The sequence below is a fragment of the Saccopteryx leptura genome, chromosome 2 (genome assembly GCF_036850995.1).
Source record: "Saccopteryx leptura isolate mSacLep1 chromosome 2, mSacLep1_pri_phased_curated, whole genome shotgun sequence".
NCBI lineage: Eukaryota > Metazoa > Chordata > Mammalia > Chiroptera > Emballonuridae > Saccopteryx > Saccopteryx leptura.
Window position 1 is genome coordinate 215908472 of NC_089504.1, and position 18138 is coordinate 215926609.

Sequence of the window (18138 nt, forward strand, 5' to 3'; positions counted from 1 at the left end):
TGATCATGAGCCCACCTTAGGGAGCCAATCCAGGAATGGCAGAGGTATAGGACAAATGCACTCAACAAACATGCCAGAAGTGCCAAGAAACCCTCCTGGGTCTCTCCCAAGACCCACATACATGCAGGTTCCCAGAATCCTACACCCCCAAACCCGACAAAGAGCGAGCTTCTGCTCCACTTGGGGAGCGCAGCCCGCCCAGCTGAACTCTGGGCCCTGTTGTCTCATTTGGAATGGGATGGCAGGCTGAGACACTTGACAATTCACATTCCCTAGCAAGAAGGAAGCTGAGCAGTCTTCCAGACTTCTAGGCCATTTGGATAATGTCTTCTGTGAACAACAGACTTGTTAAACTAATTTCTAAATCTATGTTCTTTAGTTTTCTTAAAGCTTCTTCCTGTCCCAAGACCAATATCATTAATAACCACAGGAGCAGTTTTATTGCTTTCAAAAATTAAAAATAAAGGTGTTATTTTTATTTTGTCCTATTAAACCTGTATTTCTTAGCATAATCCAAATACTGAAAAGTAGAATCCTAAGTGAACCCCAACATGCCCACCTGCCCCAGGAAATCACAGCTGCAGCAGCCCCCATTTGAGCCCCCTGCCAATCACCATCCCCTATACAAACCCTCACTGGCCAAACCCTCATGACAAGGCTATTTTTGCTGAATCTTGAACTTTGCATACAGGAAACCAAAAGCGTATTCTTGTGTCTGACTTCTTTAGCTCCACTTTACATTGGTGATATTAGCCCACTACAAGTTCGTCCGTTTTCACCGATGGATGCTTTCCATGGCCTGAACACAGTGCAATGGCATACATAGCTCTTGGACATCATGGTCATTTGGGTTATTTCCAGTTTCTAGCAATTAAGAGTAATGCTTCCACAAGCACTCTGCATGTGCCTTTGGGTACACACACACACACACACACACACACACACACACACACACATTTGCTTCTGTCTACACTGGGGTATGTGTGTGTTTAGCTCCAGCAGGTGGTGCCAAACAATATTCCAAAGTGGTGGCACCAATCACACTCATCAACGAATGTGTTCCAGGGTCTCCACCCTCTCTCTGGTACCTGGCAAGCCTTAGCCATCCTGGGGAAGCAGAGGCAGTGGCAGTGGCGGGGGGGAGGGGGAGGGTGTTACTGTGGCTTTGGCTTTTGTTTGCATTTCACTATGACTAACTGATTCATGTGCTTATTGACCATCTGGATATCATCTTTTGCCTATTTTTCTACTGATTTGTCAGTGTTTTCTAAGTGACTTGTGGGAGTTCCCTGTGTATTCCAAGTAAGGGTCCTTCCTAACTACACACTTGGCAAACACTCCTCCATTCTGCTTGCCTTCCACTGAGTGGTCCTACTGAGAAAGAGGAGTTCTGACCTCCATGGAGTCCAATTTATCACTCTCCTCCTTTATGGTTAGTGTCTTTTGGTGCTATTTCAGAAACATTTGCTAACCTCAAGGTAAAGAAGGTATTTTCCCATTTTATCTTCTAGAAGTTTTCTTGTTTATTTTTTATGTTTAGGTCCAAACTCCACCTGAGATTAATTGTGTATAGTGTGAGATCAAAACTTATTTTTACATATAGTTAACTCTGAACCATTTATTCATGTAATAAATTCTTCTTGAATCTATTTATTTAAAATATACCCCACTGCCTTCGTTTAGAACTTTGTCCTTTCTTCCTGAGATTATGGCAGAAGTCTCTTAAGTCTTCTCCCTGCCTCCATCTAATTCTTCGCCCTCTCTGCCCTCCATCCCACCAAGTCCAAACACCTTCCAGGGAACCCCTGCCTCAAACCCAGAAATGGCTACCTCCCAGCTCTCTATATAGAATTCAACCTTCAAAATGCCACATAAGCATTTTCATAATCTAACCTCCCTTCAAAGCCTGCTTCCAGTACCTCTGTAGCTTTCACCTCCGAGCCCCGCCTCACCCCTTGTTATAACCAGACTAAGATCCATTACAGTGCTGCACTTGCCACCACTAGCCGTGTCTACCTGGTGAATCTTTACTCAGCCTACTCACTGTACCACAGGGTGGGGTCTGGTCTGTCTTGCTCTCTACTAAAAACACACTGCCTAAAATAAATGCTTGCTTGGCACAAAATAGGTGCTTGATGAATATTTGTTGACTGAGGGAATCTTTTAAAACCTAGTTCACATAAGACTACCTCTAGAAACCTTCCCAGACACACGTTAGGCATGGCATCAACATTTACTAAACAGAAGTATCTGTGCAGAGTGGCCCCTGTGCCTGACCTCTTCTGCACCTGGATATTCTTCTCTTAGCGCCTGGCTCTGATACTGTGCTGACAACATGCATACACGGCTAATCAGTGCACTCGACTGTGGGTTTCTTCCTCATGTGTGTCCCGTGTTAACCACAGTGCCTGACAGGCAATTACCTATTTCTCGAACGATGCTTGACAGCCCTTTCTTCTCTGAGAGCCCTCAGTACTTACTGGCTCCTCCTCAGCAACACCCTTCCTTAGCACTGACCTCCTCCTGTCCATTCCCACTGCTCTTCCAGCTCAGGTCCTCATGGCTCAAGGTCGCAGCAGCCTCCATGTATCTACCAACAAGCCCAGCAGAATGCCCAGTACACAGGACTCAATGACCCTGAGTTACAGTCTTCAGCCACACCTCTGTTTCTATCCTTTGCTGGGCCCAAACCTCGGGATACCAATCCCAGACAGACAGCCTGGATGGCCCACCTTATCTGTTTCCTCCATGTGAACCTGGAAGCTTCCACCACACACAGCCCCTGCTCACAATCTGGCCAATAAGCTGTCATGACATCTCGTGGCTCTTCTGGGACCCTAAGGAGTCCTGATCCTTCCTGGCCTACCCTGTCAGTGAACACAATCACAACCTAAGCTGATAACCAAAGCAGTGTCACAGCAAACACATTAAGAAAAAATCATTTGGACAGTCGCTGTAACAAATATATAATGGCCTTCTGGAAAATACCTTCCTTATATTATTCTCCCTTACCAGACTGGTAAACAGACATTGCTATTGTATCTGAAAATGGGGAGATCTTTCTAGAAGCAGTCTGATGATTTACACTAAATGCTTTAAGAATAGTGTATCCTTGAACTAGCATTTCTACTTGTATACTATGTGGCATCACGATGATGTCCAAGGACAGACACTGCAAAGTATCCTGAGCAGCGCTGTTCAGAACAGGACTGGCTGAATGGACCGCAGTTCCTCTGAGGACAGAAAGGTCAAGGCTAAAAAGGACCTCCTGCTGTCAGAATAAGCATGACATTTCCTTCTGTGTATTTGTAGCTTCCAAACTTATAGAGAGAAAATAATCAATTTTTGGTAAGTAGAGGGAAACAATTTTAAATGTTGTAGGACAAAAAGAAAAAAATCTGTAATGGAATCATGTGAACCCACACAGAACTGTTATAACTTTATGGATGCTACTCCTTGATCCCTAACAGCTGTATAGGGTAAGTACAATTTCCATTTTTCCACACTATCAATCAGGGGAACTGGTCCAAGGCTCTTACCCAACATACCTAGGTGGACTTCAGGCCCAACTACAGAGGTGGGGCTCGTTCTCATGGCATCTGGCATGAGAACACACTCCCTCTTCTTCTCAAAGAAGATACTTCAAATCAACTGATAAGGCAACCTGGAGGTTACCAGGACAATGCCTTACAAACCACAAAAGTAAACATTGATTGCTAAAGAGATGTCACAATTAGAGATGCACACCAGGTGCAATACTTAGGCTTTGGGCTTAAAAAAGGATTAACAAACATAAGCCTAATGCTAACAGAACCATTCTACAAGCTGGCGGAATCCCTGGCTTCTGTAGCCACAGCTTTGCCCACGGCCAGGGATGGCATCATTCTGAGCCACCTCAGTCCTCTGTGTCAAAGCCACGGCTCAACACTGGCCTCTGGCCACCGACATGAATATGAAAAACAACCCAGCAGAAATCCAGAGCAGACACAGAGAAATGATTATGATTTTGAGAGTAGAATCAAATGTGTAAAATAAATAATTTTAAGTCTTTTGATTTTTGAATGTTTCCAGGAAATTTTAAAAGAAACTCTGAAAATAAGCTTTTCAACTCTCAACTGCAAAATATATAAAATATAACAATTTAATCCTCCCACCAAAAAGAATCTTAGGTGAAAAAGCTGAGAGAAAATTTTCATGCTGAAGTGTCTCAGAACCTTTACAATCTTCAGAATGCTCTATCGTTTGAAAGAAACATTCAAGAAGACATTGATAAGGAAGGTCACACTAAGACCTGACTTGGATGAAACGCTGACGACATGCCAGGCCGGCCCTGCACTACACACTCCCTATACACATGTCACCTGATGGGTCCTGACAACCCATGTGGCAGTTACTGGTCTGGCTCCATCTCGTGGTTGGGAAAGAGAGCTCCAAGGGCTAAGTAAATGAGTCAGGTCCCAGTCAGGAGGGGTGTGGTGGGATCCCAGTGCAGAGAGTCTGACTCCAGAGCCCACCCTCCTGTCTTCCTAAAACCTCACATGGGACACCTGACCACACCAGTCAAAGTGCTGGTACAGACAGGAAACACTTCTAAAGTGAAAAAGAAGTTCCCGGGAAGCACTGCAGTGGACAGCATTCGTGTCAGAGTGTACACATAGGGGAGCAAGCACCAGGCGAGGATGGTGTAGGGCATCCCTGGGATGGGCTGACTCCCAGGTAATTTCACAGGCACAGCATACTTAAGAGGCCCTGGGACCTTGTGCACATACTGAGGTAATGGGGATGCCAAGTGACGACGCAGTCACACAATAGCATCTGGCTGTCTGTGGCATGAGAGCAGGTAACAGGAAGTCAGGTCGTTAGGAGGAGAGAGAATGGAGAGCAAACAGCAAGCACTGTGTCCTCACCTTGCATTCAGCATTCAGCTTTGGCCCACTCCAAAGGGGGACATCGCAGACCAGAAAAGTGCAAAAAACATGATTAACACTCCACTTGGGGAAAGATCAAGAGGACAATGACCATTTCACCCAGAACAAAAAAGAGCCAGGGATAAAATACCACCTTGAATGTGACAGGCAGAAAACACCACAAGGCATTTAGAAAGACCCAAGTGTGCCTGCATACTAGAAAGGGGCCCTATGAGCCTAGTCCCATCTGTCGATGCGCTGACCTGGGCACAGTACTGCTGAGGAAGTCAGGAGCCCATACCACCTACCACTTGCATATTCCTTTTCCAGGCAAAGGGTGAGAATTGGTCCATTTCCATTCACTCCCACCATGGCCAGAAGCATCACGGGAGTGCACAGACAAGCTAAGGTGAGCAGAACCTGAAGTGTGCGGGGAAAGCTGACAAGAGGTGAGTGTGCCGTGGTCCAGTGGACAAGTGGGATACCACACATCCTCCCATAGCCCGCTGCATATCTGTACACACTGGAATAAGAGATCCATGGTGGGACAGTGACACTGGTGCATGATGACCCATTCCTACTCTGTATTGGATGCCCCAGGTCATACTACCCCCCTGCTGGCGTGTATGTAATGTATCAGTGAGCTCCCTCACCTTCCAGCCTCCAGGTGCCTGGAGGAGACAGGAGGGCAGGAGGAGGAGGAAGTGGCTGCAGCACCGGCTCCCTCCCCAGGGACAGCGGTCCCTCACCGAGGGCCCAGCCCTCAAGGCCCCCTGCTCTTCTGGCTCCTGCAATGCTTCCTCTCCTCTCTACAGGTTGGCAGCCATGCTATGACTGGCCAACTTTCTAAGGCAAGAAAAAAAAAATTGGGAAGACTCTTAAATCCTTGAGTTTCTGACAGGCTGGGCAAAGCACTGAAGGAGAGGGCTCTGCGCCACCTCTGGTTTCCCACACCTGCCCCAAGCCCTGAAGAACTGCCTAACCAACCTTCCTGGCGTCATCCCAATTTGGACTCTAATACACAGCCCATTTCCCCCAGTACACCAATTAGACAAAAAAAAAATCTCTACACCAGGTGCACTCTCTAGGCACACATGAACAGAACAAGACAGCCTGTCCTGTTAATGGGTGGTCACCTCACAGCTCCCCCAGGTTTGCAGAGCAAGATCGGAGCAGCCAGAATAGGTGACCTAAATCTACTTGGTTAGAGGGAGCCAAAGAATATCATTTCAAGGTGGAAAATGTTATTTTTCCTCATTTGCTTTATTAGATGTCTAAGGCAAGAAAAAAAATTGATAAAATTCTTAAATTCTTGAGTTTATGACAGCTGGGCATGGTATTTCTCCTTTAGAAATTAACTAAAATAATTTCTCTTCATTTAGATAAAAAAAATATTTAAACCTCTTGAGATTATTTCAAACTAAGTGTTGAGCCTGTATTCAGTATTCTAGAGTGCACAAAACAAAAGTTCCTTTATTAGGGAAAACTACTCGTCCCAACAGCTTAGCTAACAAGGTAATATTACACTCTAAGACCTTCCATAATTGTGCCCCTTGGGAGTGCTGGTATGGACTACAAGAGAAGGGCCACTAACCTGGCTTGGATGATCTGATGATTCTCTGACTAGTTATGTTACTGGGTAAGTCACTAACCACCTCCAGACCCACTTCCCTCATTTGTCAGTTCTTCACTGAGGAATGGGGCAAGGTATATATGAATCCGCTGAAACGATGTACAACAGTCAGTATGTACGTGTGTGCATTTTTCTGGGTAAAGAGGTTGCTGAAGAAAACAGCAGGAATGCCCTCTCTCAGTTTCCTCACTACAATGTTTATGACCCTGAAGGCAGTAAGAGTTCAGGGCCCTGGGTGAACTCATCTTTATAGGTGATATTTCACTATGGATCAGCAATGTTCAGTTTCACTAAGTGGTTTCTTTCACACACATACATATTTATAACATACCTTCTACTAAACGTCGTACTACTAATTAATGTGGCACAGCTGGCTGTATATTGCATTGTTACCTGCATGTTCGTGTGTAAAACAAGACAGTTCTGAAATAAAACAAATATCTACCTGTGAAACCTAATTCTGCATGTCCATCAAGGAGTACTTTCTATCAGTGAAGATCCACTCCCACAGAATAAGCCAAAGGCACCTGCAAAATTATATTAAGAAACTGATCTAAGAGGCTTGCTGCTTTGGGCCAACATGAACTCCACCATATTGAGAGCAGAAATTATATTTTCCAGCAATTAATCAATGTAAAGAATAACTATACAAATTATATACAAAAGATTAAGGATATTCAGAAAAAGAAAACTCTTTCCTACACAAAAGTTCAATGCCTGGGATTTCTGTTTGAACAGTCAAGAAAAGGGTAAATTGGGGAAACAGACAACTCACTTCCAAGAGCTTCAGCTCCTGCACACAGCTGTGCAGCAGCTCTAGGGCGCGCTGAGCCACCTCCCATGGCCTCTGCAGGAAGAGGAGCAGGGTGCACTGGCGAGCAAACAGGTAACTGCGCAGATCTAACAGGGTAGCTTCTTGCCTCTGTATCAATTCACGCTTCTCCATATCTATGGGCTTTCGGAGGATCAATCCATTCCAGCTCTTCACCGGCTGGCAGAAAAAAGTCAGCCAGTTGGCACCATCTAAACAAACACACATCATGAAAGGCTGACTACAGATTCCTTCACCTCACCGAGACTCTCGAGGGACTGTGGGACCTCAGGTACCACGAGCAGCTCACCACCCAGTTACTCCCTAAGCACTGGCCCGCCCCCTTCCAGTTGGCATGAAACTAGTCTTGGGATGCAGGGATGGGGTTGTTACCATAAGCACCTCACTCAGGACTTGTCACTTGACAATGAGCACAGGGTAACACGACCTAGGCACCAGCACCACCATGCCACAAGGTCATTAACAGGTGCAAAAGCAGTTAGACTGGCGGGCTGAGAGGTTGGGAAGCCTTGGGCTCTGTGGTTGCTGGCTCTGAGGGAAGGCACGAGACCTAGAGGGCACCCTGTTCATGCAGCCATGAGGGTTTTTGTCTTCCTTGTCTCCACTCTTTTCTCTACTCCACTATCTCTAACTCAACCACACCAACTACCTGAGTCCTGCACTTAGAGGAAAGGATGGCAGGCAAAGGAAGATGGGAGTAGCAGGAGGCAGAGGGGGAAATTCTTGCTTGTCAAAAATTTCTAACAATGTTCTCAACTTAAACTTATAACCTCAAGACTCAAATATGATCTTAAAATAAACATAAGAATCTACAATAACAAGTCATTCAATCTTTATTTTTTTTTCACTACAAAAGAAAGGTATTATAACCATTTCGTTCTACGCTCATGTCAAGAAGTGACTCTATAATGGCACTTGACATTACTGAATGTGTGAAGTGCCAACTACGATCCGTATCACCCCTTACTAACTTGAATCTATACTCAGAGCTGTGAGAGTGCACAGTAGTGCAGTGCCCGCCAGGCCCTCAGGGTTTGACACCAGCAAGCTCCTCTGCCAGTCCCCCACCCTCAAGATTCTCCTGGCACATGCCCCCCTTTCCTCTAGGCCTCTGTGCTAATGCCACCTGCTCAGAGAGCCTCCTGAACTGCCCAGTCTAAAACTGAACAGTGCTTCCCACCCTATTCCTATCCCTTTTCTGCAGCCTGCACTGATACTTGCTACTACCTGATTTTAACTTAAATATTTATCTGTCTATATCTGATTTTGTTTTGTCCCCATTGCATTAAGAACGGTGCCTAATACATCACGGATGCCCAAAAAGTACCTATAAAATGAAGGGGAAAAAATGAACAATCTTATCAGTCAGCTGCAAAACTTGGACCAGGCTTACGTTTGGATTTTAAATTGGCCCAGATTTATTTTAAAACTGAGAGCACAAAGAAATTATATAAAATATAATGTAAGCAATATGTAAGATATTTAAAAGATACATATATATGTGAAATGTAAAAATGTAATTTTATCTCTTCTAGATTTTTATAATTTAACTAGCAAACACTTTGCTTTGGTCGTATGTTTATATTTGTGTCTCAGAATGCTAGCCAAACCTGAACTTGATAAAAACTGGCTTGGAGTAGGAATCACCAGTGACAGTTCATCATTTGCAGAGCAAGGACAGTGCCATGGCTCAAGTGGACTGTCCCAAGACCTCTCCTTCCCATAGGTTTTCCAGCAGACACTGTGCTTCCCTGAAATCACTCCTTTCTTTAACACTATGACAAGGGTTGTTATAAAAACAAAATAAAACACCCAACAAAGATGTCTATTACAGTCCTGCTTGTGGTGGCAGAGTGGAAACAACCCAAACGTCCAACACAGGGAATGGCTGAATAAACCAGCGAATTCACACCACAAAGCACTGTGTGGCTATGAACAAGAATGACTTAGAACTTCAGCTGTTAACGTGGAGAGATGCCTGTGATAGTCTCTTCATAAGAACAACAAGCTACAGACAAATATCTATATATTTAATGTCATTTTCATGAAAATAAATTATCAACCAAAAAATAGTGAAGATGATTAGAAACTCTGTATATGGTTTCACTGTGCTAATTTTGTACTTTTAAAAAATTTTAAGAAATTATCTGAATGTTTAAAAGAAAAGTGAGCACCCATTACAATGGTGTCTTATAAGACTCACTGCAATGAGCATTCAAATATCACAAAGATGACCTCTCAACAGAAGTAGAGTCCCATCCTTATGCCAGCAAGGAGGCACAGAAGCAGAAGCATCACTAGCCAGCTGTAAGTTGTAACAATGACACTTTATACCTGAAAACAACATCTTAAATGCTTTTATTATTTAGGATTCTTCTAAAAGTAAAAGGGACTAATTCTTAATTCTCATTTCATTACTACAAGAACCACAAGAATATATCCCATATAATTTATTTTAAAATAATAACACAAGATGATTTAATTATTTTGTGAATACATAACAGCTTCCAGACTACTTAAAAGCGGGGAAATTGTGTGGGGAAAAGCATCTACATATAAAACGTCACTACTCACCGCCAGCACCAAAGTTGACCACGTACTGAGAAAACAATGCGTCCAGCTCATCATACTGTACCAGGGCATCTTCAAACTGCTGCAGCATCTCAAACACAAAGGCGAGTTCCTCCTATTCACCCAAAGTTTAAAAAAAGCAAAAACATAAATCAATATTTTGAAACACTATGTACTATTAAAGATTGTAGCAGAGAGGATTATGCAGCATTATGAATAACACTTACACTACCCTAAGTAAACTCTAGTTGAATGACATGTCAACATTTGTGCAGCACAGAGAAGAAACTGGAATGAAGGAGGAGAGAGCCAAGATGAGCTCTGACCTTCCATGACTCAGCTGCAGCACAGGACACCAAAGTAACCTCTTATGCCTGGCATTCCCTTTGCCATCCCAGATACCTATTTTTAACTGGTTTCTTCCCTGTGGAAGAGCTGGGCCTTCTTCTCTATTTACTCATTTAACCAGCTATTTGTTTATATCTATGCAGCCTCATTTTAACTCCATGAGTTAAAATCCAATTCTGTCATTATTTATTTTGTTGCACAAATGGTCCGGCTTTGGCCAAGGGGAGGTTCCTGCAGGTGGTGCTTATGTTCTGGCAGACCTCCACCTTTCCTGTGCACTTCCTTACCTGCTGGGTCTACAGATATCCAGGTCTCTCTTGTATCTTCCCTGCCACAACCCTGGAACCAACCAGTTCTGTAAGGAGCTCTGGCACCTTTTAGTGAAAAATGGAGTTTGGAAACCAAGAACTGGCACTAGGTGTGCTCACTGGTACTGAAGTATCATTTTTTTCCTAGGCCCTGCCAGAAGACAGAGCAAGTATGCATGTGTACTAATCCTCAAACACATACACCTATATTTCTGAATCAATCCACCCACCTATCCATTCATCCATCCATCGACCCACCCAACCACCACAGTGTGGGTTCATACTGATACCCCGGATTCCAACCCAACACCACTGGATTCATTTAGAATCCCCCTTTCCTTGTTTGTAACTCTTAGAACTACATTTAATAAGCTTAAAGGGTGAAGAGACAGGGCAATCTGAAAGGTCTGTAGTAGGTCAGCTGCATAGGAAATTATGAACATTCAAACTCCCTTATGTGGACCAAATTATCCAAAGGCCACTATAACATAAGCAACAGAGCAAGAGATAAACATCAAATTTTTTCATCTGAATTGGTCTTTTATTTGTTCAAACTGTATTATTTCTTCAGTAATCAATATGCAAGTGATATTTAAATATAAAAATTAAGCTTTTTCAAACTATGGTAAACACAGACAAGGAAGGTCCCCTCCCCCTAATTATACTATTACACATCCCTTTGGTTCATTAAGACTTTTCTTCTTAAAACAAAGAAGGAGCTGTTATAAACTATAATTTTTAAAAGCTAAACTTTTTAAAACTTTAAAAACTTTTAAAATATAGTAAAGAAACTAGCTTAAAGTAGGTTTTACTGGAACCCTAGATGGATTATAAAACAAAACCACAGAGGAAATGTTCCTAGGAAATCATAACTTAATCACAGGGCCAGGCAGTCAGTGGACGTCTCTTGCGTCAGGATCCTCACCACCACTGGGCTCCTCTGCGTACAGCATTTCCGCGGTAGATGACCCCAAAGGCCCGGGATACTGATATTACCCTGAGGACAAGGCCATTTCATAAAAGGCCAAATGCCAAGCTCTGAAGCTCCAGGGAGCCAATGATATAATTACTCAGTACACCATCTCTGGTCTCCTGCTTGATAAGCCGAAAGACAGAAAAGTCTGTTAGCTACTATATTGTCTCTTGGATTTAAAAATTATGCGAATAAGACTTACCACAAGAGAGCTGCCTTATTTAGAGAGAAAAAAGGGGGGGGGGGGGGGAGGAAACCATCCAGTTCTGTCATTAGTCAAGTACCTGAACCATGAAATATTCACAAAAGCTCCAGCCTGGCTCAGTCCTCTTCTCCCTCAATGTTCTCATGTCATCCTCAAACTTGCCTAGGTTTTTGGTAAAAGACATAAGAAGCAATGTCCTGAGTTTGGTCAGAAAGGCATTCCAGGATTCCTGAGTTCGAGAAGAGTCCTTCAAAGGGTCACTGAGCACAATACACCTGCAGAAACATGACCGAACTGAAAAATACTCTCCAAGCACAGCATCACTCTCCCATTTTTCCTTCCAGTGATTTCCTTCCTCTCCTTCCTTTCTTCCCTCCCTCACTCCTTTCTTTTTCCTTCTTTAACTGATGAAAATCATTAGGCAGGTGGTGAGAAATCAGGTTAGGAAAAATTTAATGCCACATGAGCATTAACTGATCTTCCAAGGAGAATCACTATAGAATAGACTGGGAAGGAGACATGAATCCTGAGTCTTAGACTCTGCCTCCAGGTTCTCTGTAAAATAGGGTGATCATGTCATGCTCAGTTACCAAAACTCATTTTCCCTGCTTCCTTTAAAAAGCTCTTTTGGGTCCTTGTAACTGATAGGACAAAATTTAAATCAATTAGCATGGCACATGAGGACCATTACAACTGGATCCAACCCAGCTGTCCAGCTTTAAGTGATACTGTTCCCAGTTGGAGCCCACTGATCTTCTCATGCGCTCCCCTCTTTGTATCAAGTATAGTCCTATTCACCCTTCAAAACCCAGCTCAGCTGACACATCCTCACTGAACCCCACCCAATCACCTCCCAGCTGCTCTGCCCCTCCCACATTAAGTACCCCCTGTGAACACTTGCTCTCTTTGTAGATCCATCTCTCCCACAAGAATGTGAGCGCCTCAAGAGTAGGGTGAATAAATAAATCATAAATAAAGGCTTAACAGGTAGATATGATACAGTTTCTCCAAAAAGACTTTCAGGTAAACTATAAACGGCATAACATTAAAAGAATTCCCAGTGGATTTTGAAATGGCTACATATCCATCCAACAGGTTAGAAAAGGTAACTTTCTTTATCCTTGATAATAATTTAGAAAAAGGATGCATAAGTCTGAACTCAAATTGTAAAATATTGATGTACTGAGTTTCAACATCTCTCCTCAGTAAATATTTTACCTGAACTACCAACAAGTAGCAAAACGAATAGATACTAAGTTTCACTTCTCTGTACACTTCACACCCTTTCAAGAAAGGGCTAATTCTATGGAATGTTAAGTCACTGGGCAAAAGCAGGAAGGCAGCCCATAGTGAACAATCAGCACCAAGAAGAAAATCAAAAAATTTGTAGCTGGCTTTAATTCCATTCACTCCACCCATCCTCCCCGCCTCCTGGACACTGATTCTTCTCCTGAAAGATGGAGGGGTCCAGTCGGCTCACCTCGAACACACCCCCCCAAAGGACTAATGTGTTCAGTCCCCATATGAGCTGCTGGAATCTACCAGTTTGGCAGTTTATACTTAAAAGACTCTCAAGGATTGTAATCATCAGCATTATTTCCGAACAGGCACTGAATGAGACACAGAAAGACCCTGTACCTAGGGGTAGATGGGGAAAAAACTAATGCAAATGCCAACCACCAAAACAATATTTTTTCAGTGACCTGGTGCTTATTAGACAATGCAATCATTATTTTCTCTATCCCTTATTATGTATGCCCTTCAACTTTTAATGTTACTAGATCTTTTTATGATAAAAAAGCACTAAAGAAATTCACATCAAGCCTAGATAGTTAACTCAGAAAGGGAGAGCCCAAAACAGCTCAAGTCATGGGAGATGGGGGCCTGTCTGGGGCGAAGCCACACGGCTATGCCAGGCAGCTGCTGGGAGGTGCAGTGTAATGAGGAGCTCCCGGCCGGGGCCAATGCCAGTGGCCCACACCAATAACGTGGCAACACTCTGATTTAGCAATACTTATCAAAAGCCTGAAAAGGCACAAAACTTTTACCCAGCAATTTGCCTTTTGGGGATTTATTTTAAGGAAATTACAAAGTTATACACAACATTGGAGCTAGAATATTATTTATAATATTGGTGTTTATAATAATAAGTAAACAATAACTTATAAGTCCAGCAGAGGACTGTATAGATGACTTATCATACATTAATGCTACGGAATATTATAAACTCACTAAAAATAATGGCGTAAAAATACATTTATTGTTAAAGGAAAAACTGTTACAAGGTACAATAGTATTTAGTTTGAAAAGGCAAGTACAAAACATTATGCATACACAGTACCTCACATGCACACACATATATACCCATAAAGAGAAAGAGTCTGAAAAATACATACTAAATACTAAAAGTTAATATCTATTTTCTTTTTGCTCAGTACCTTTCTCTAATAATTCTATAATAAACATGTAAATATTTATAATCAGATATTTTTTAAATAGCCACTTCAGGACCAGGTGGTCCAATATTTTCAAAGACAGAAATTATACTGTCTAATAAAGTAACTGTCAATAGTTACTTTAACTGTCAATAGTTACCTTATTAGACAGTATACAGAATTCAAATTTATGAAAATCTGACCTAGCTTTTTACATTAAAAAATATAGATTTGTCAAAGGTAGCTTTGCAAAGTAATGAAAATCAAAGTGTTAGAAGACATGTTTAAATATTGGAAATAAATGTTAAAAACTTCAGTAATTAAATTTTATGTATAAAGAACAGTCATTAAAAGCAAGTTAGTTTTAAATGGGCTCAGCAGAAACATACTTTTAGCAATTAGATAAAAATTATATTAAAAGTAATCAACAGGCATTTTGAAAAAATTATTATACAATTTCAAGGATTTACAAGTTTAGACTAATATACTCCATTAACACCCATTTATTTACCTAATAAAATCCCCAAAAAATGTCTTTTGTTCTACTAAAGCACCCCAAGGCCCCCGAGTTGATTCTCCTATGCCAGGCCACCCACTCTTCCCTCCGTGCTTCCAGGCTCATGGTGATCTGCTCTTCCTCTTTAGAACAAAACATTAAGTGTCCCTGAATCACAGAGAGGAGAGGCCACTCAGTTACGGAACCTCTTGCTAAAATATTAAATTGATTCCTTTGGGCTAATTTGTGAATAAAAGGCCTCAGGAGAAAAATCCCACACAAGTACACATTGCACAAAAATTCTCAGATACATCATAAGCTCAACAATCTAATATTTTATTGAAATTATAAATAAAGCAAGTTTGAACATTACTGAAAAGGAAACCCACATATTGCTCTTTCCCCTGAAGAACTGTCAACTGGGCGACCCTGACACAGGACACAATCAGAGCATAAATTAGCTACACAGCAGTCTGGTGGGTATTCCCAGCCAACCCCCAGAATTCTTCCCTCGCATCCTTCACTCTAGCCCACCACTGCATCCTCAGGGAAGTCACCCTGTCCCCCCAGCCCCAGAGCAGGTCAGTGCCTACTCCAGGCCTTTGCTTCACTCTGGAATACTTGGTCTGAGCTCTTGCCATGGTGGTAACTGCAGCTGTGAGGACCTAGGTGTGAGGCCATGTCCGTCTCCGCCACTACCACGCTGTAGAAGGGCAGGGACCAAGCTTCCTATTGCACCCCTAGGACCTGGGTGAATTAAAGAACTAAACTATGAGCTACAGAACAAAATTACACTGGCATAAAGAAATATACTAGCCAACTCAGCCAGGAACAGCATCACTGAAAATAGAGGAAATGTGCCACCCCAAAAGAGAACAGGACACAGGGAAAAGTAAGAAGGGACCCAGTCCATGCAACAGAGTAACCACCAAGGCTTCGGTAGTCCCATTCACAGTTTCTGAAGATGAAGTCAGCATTTTATAATTTCTATTTTGAAGGAATCCTGCTGCACACCAGAACGGCAAGACTCCTTGAAACCATTGCCATGCTGACACCCATTATTATCAATCTTCAGAAAGGGGACCCACTGTGTGGCCTCTCCCACAGTCAGTGGGCCCTAGGGCACCTCCACAAGGGTTACTGTGTACAGGTTGCATCTGCCAGACTGGGAGCTCCACCAGGAAAGCACCCCATCATCACATGCTCTAGTGCCAGGCATGCCACAGTGGCTCAGAGTAGACATTTATCACTGCCCAAAGCCAGTAAGCTATGTCCTCCTAGCATCAGTCCAATGAGGTAAATTAAAGAGACACTTACCTGTCACTCTGTTTATTACAAAAATCATTTCTTATTTTGTCCACAATTGAAGTTCGGGGGAGGATGTTGGTTTTGTTTTTTTTCTTGGCATCATTTTCAACTACCACTATTAACCAGTCCACAGAGCTATGAGCTTTCAGAACATTCTGCCATTTGGTAAGGTCATCCTTTACTGTAGCTTTATATACTTCAGTATCCTAAAAATAAATAAGTCATTGTGAAAGCAAGTCAATCAATCCTTCCATTATATGGCAAAATGTGTCTAACAACAGGGAATAATACAGCAGCCACAGCACTTTGGTTCTAGGATGTGACGCCCCAGGAGCCGCCCAGGCGTGAGCAACCCCTGCAGGTCCCCAGGTAGGCTCAGCGCCACACCCTGCATATTATCTCCAGATACTTGGGACACTGAGGGAAGAGTTTCCAAAGTTACAAAGGAAGAAACCAAGAGTCAGACAGCTCAGGAAGCTGTCAACAGTGACAAAGTCAGCTGTAAATTTTGGGACTTTAAAACCCAGGTCTCTACAGCCAAAGCTCTGTGCCTAAGCACTACAGGAACCCAATCCATTGTGTACCCTGCACCAGTGAGGAGGTGCACAGATCTTCTCGGTGCAAGCAGCCTGTCATCACTGTTGCTGGCTGCCATAGGAGGGCCACGGACAGCCGCCCAGTGGCTCCCTCCACAGCCCCTGAGTTCTCTGCCAAACTCCAGAACCACTCTAAATTCTATGCTACACACAGGCCACACCAGGGTTAAAGCAGCCTCAGATGTGAACCCAAGGAAAGAGGAAAATCTGAAGCTTCTTGAAAGCTATCATGAGTCACATGGGTCAACAGGGGAGCGTCCTGGTCCTAAAAATCAATGCTGCTCCTGACTCAGAATTCTACACATCAGCTGCCAAAGAGAGCGTCCAGCGTGCACAGAAGCTAGCGAGTCCACCTCAGTCTCTTCCAGATGGAAGCAGGGAAATAGAAATTGTTCTTGGTATTTGTAACTGTTTATAATTGCCTGTAAAATCCCTAAAGGCACTTAGAAGAGTCAGAGTGAAAATCTAAAACCAAGATATCTAATTCATTTCCAAATTAGACATTTAAAAACCTTTAAACACTATACTTAATAGCTTACTGCTTAAATATACATGTTCCCTCTTTAAATGGAAGAGTACTTCGTATAATCCTGACCATATCACTAGATTTTCTTTAGTCTTCTTGAAAACACTCCTGCAGACATATACTAATGTGACTGATCCATAAATGAGTTAAATCTCAAACTCTGTACCCAGTCCCACTTTTGGTTTAATTAATAAGTGAAAAGTTCCAAAAGGCAGTACTTATCATTTTTAGCCTAATATGTAAAACTATGTCCCTGGTAAAATTAGAAGTAAATTTAAATCTGAAAATATATTTGGTTAAAAATTAAGAGGAAAACCATCTTGCAAAATTCAGTTTTCTTTGAATTACTGTCCTCATACTCATATACTGTGTGTTCTCTACAGAGTGGCAGTATTTAGAACTAACGGCCCTGGCCAGTTAGCTCAGTCAGTTAAGAGTGTTGTCCGGAAACAACAAGGTTGCGGGTTTGATCTCTGGTCAGGGCACACATGAGAAGCAACCAAAAAATGCACGACTGAGTGGAACAACAAATGCTTCCCTTCCCCCTCCCCACTCTCTCTCCCTTCCTCTCTCTTTCTAAAAATCAATAAAAATTAAGCCCTGGCTGGATAGCTCAGTTGGTTAGAGTACTGTCCTGGAGCACAAAGGTTGCTGCTTTGATTCCCTGGTCAGGGCACATACAAGGAGCAGCTCGATGTTCCTATCTCTTTCTCCCTGTCTCTCACTCAAAAAATAAATATAATAATAATAATAATGGAACAAAAGTTGGTGCCCCTCCCCCCCCTCGCTCTCTCTCTCCCTCTCCACCTTCTTGCCCCCTCTCAAATCAATGGAAAAAAAGTTTTTTAAATAATAATAATAGTACTTTGACCAAATGTGATTTATACCAGGAATGCAAGTATGGCTTAATAATAAGAAATCCAAATCCATTAATATAACTCAACACATTGGTAGATCTAAGTGGAAAGAAATCATGATTATCTCCACTGAGTCTGAAAAA

At 42.6% G+C, this 18138-nt stretch overlaps 1 protein-coding gene across 2 annotated transcripts in view; it reads right to left on the bottom strand.

The window, feature by feature from the left end:
- TRAPPC10 (trafficking protein particle complex subunit 10) overlaps positions 1–18138 on the bottom strand; it is a 92691-nt gene that overhangs the window by 41527 nt on the left and 33026 nt on the right. For both annotated transcript variants that reach the window (XM_066370056.1, XM_066370055.1), the window contains exons 4-7: positions 16026–16222; positions 11857–12052; positions 9947–10058; positions 7316–7563 (exon numbers count right to left, since the gene is read on the bottom strand). In XM_066370056.1, the coding sequence (XP_066226153.1) occupies positions 7316–7563; positions 9947–10058; positions 11857–12052; positions 16026–16222 (753 nt within the window). The remainder of the gene's footprint in view (positions 1–7315; positions 7564–9946; positions 10059–11856; positions 12053–16025; positions 16223–18138) is intronic.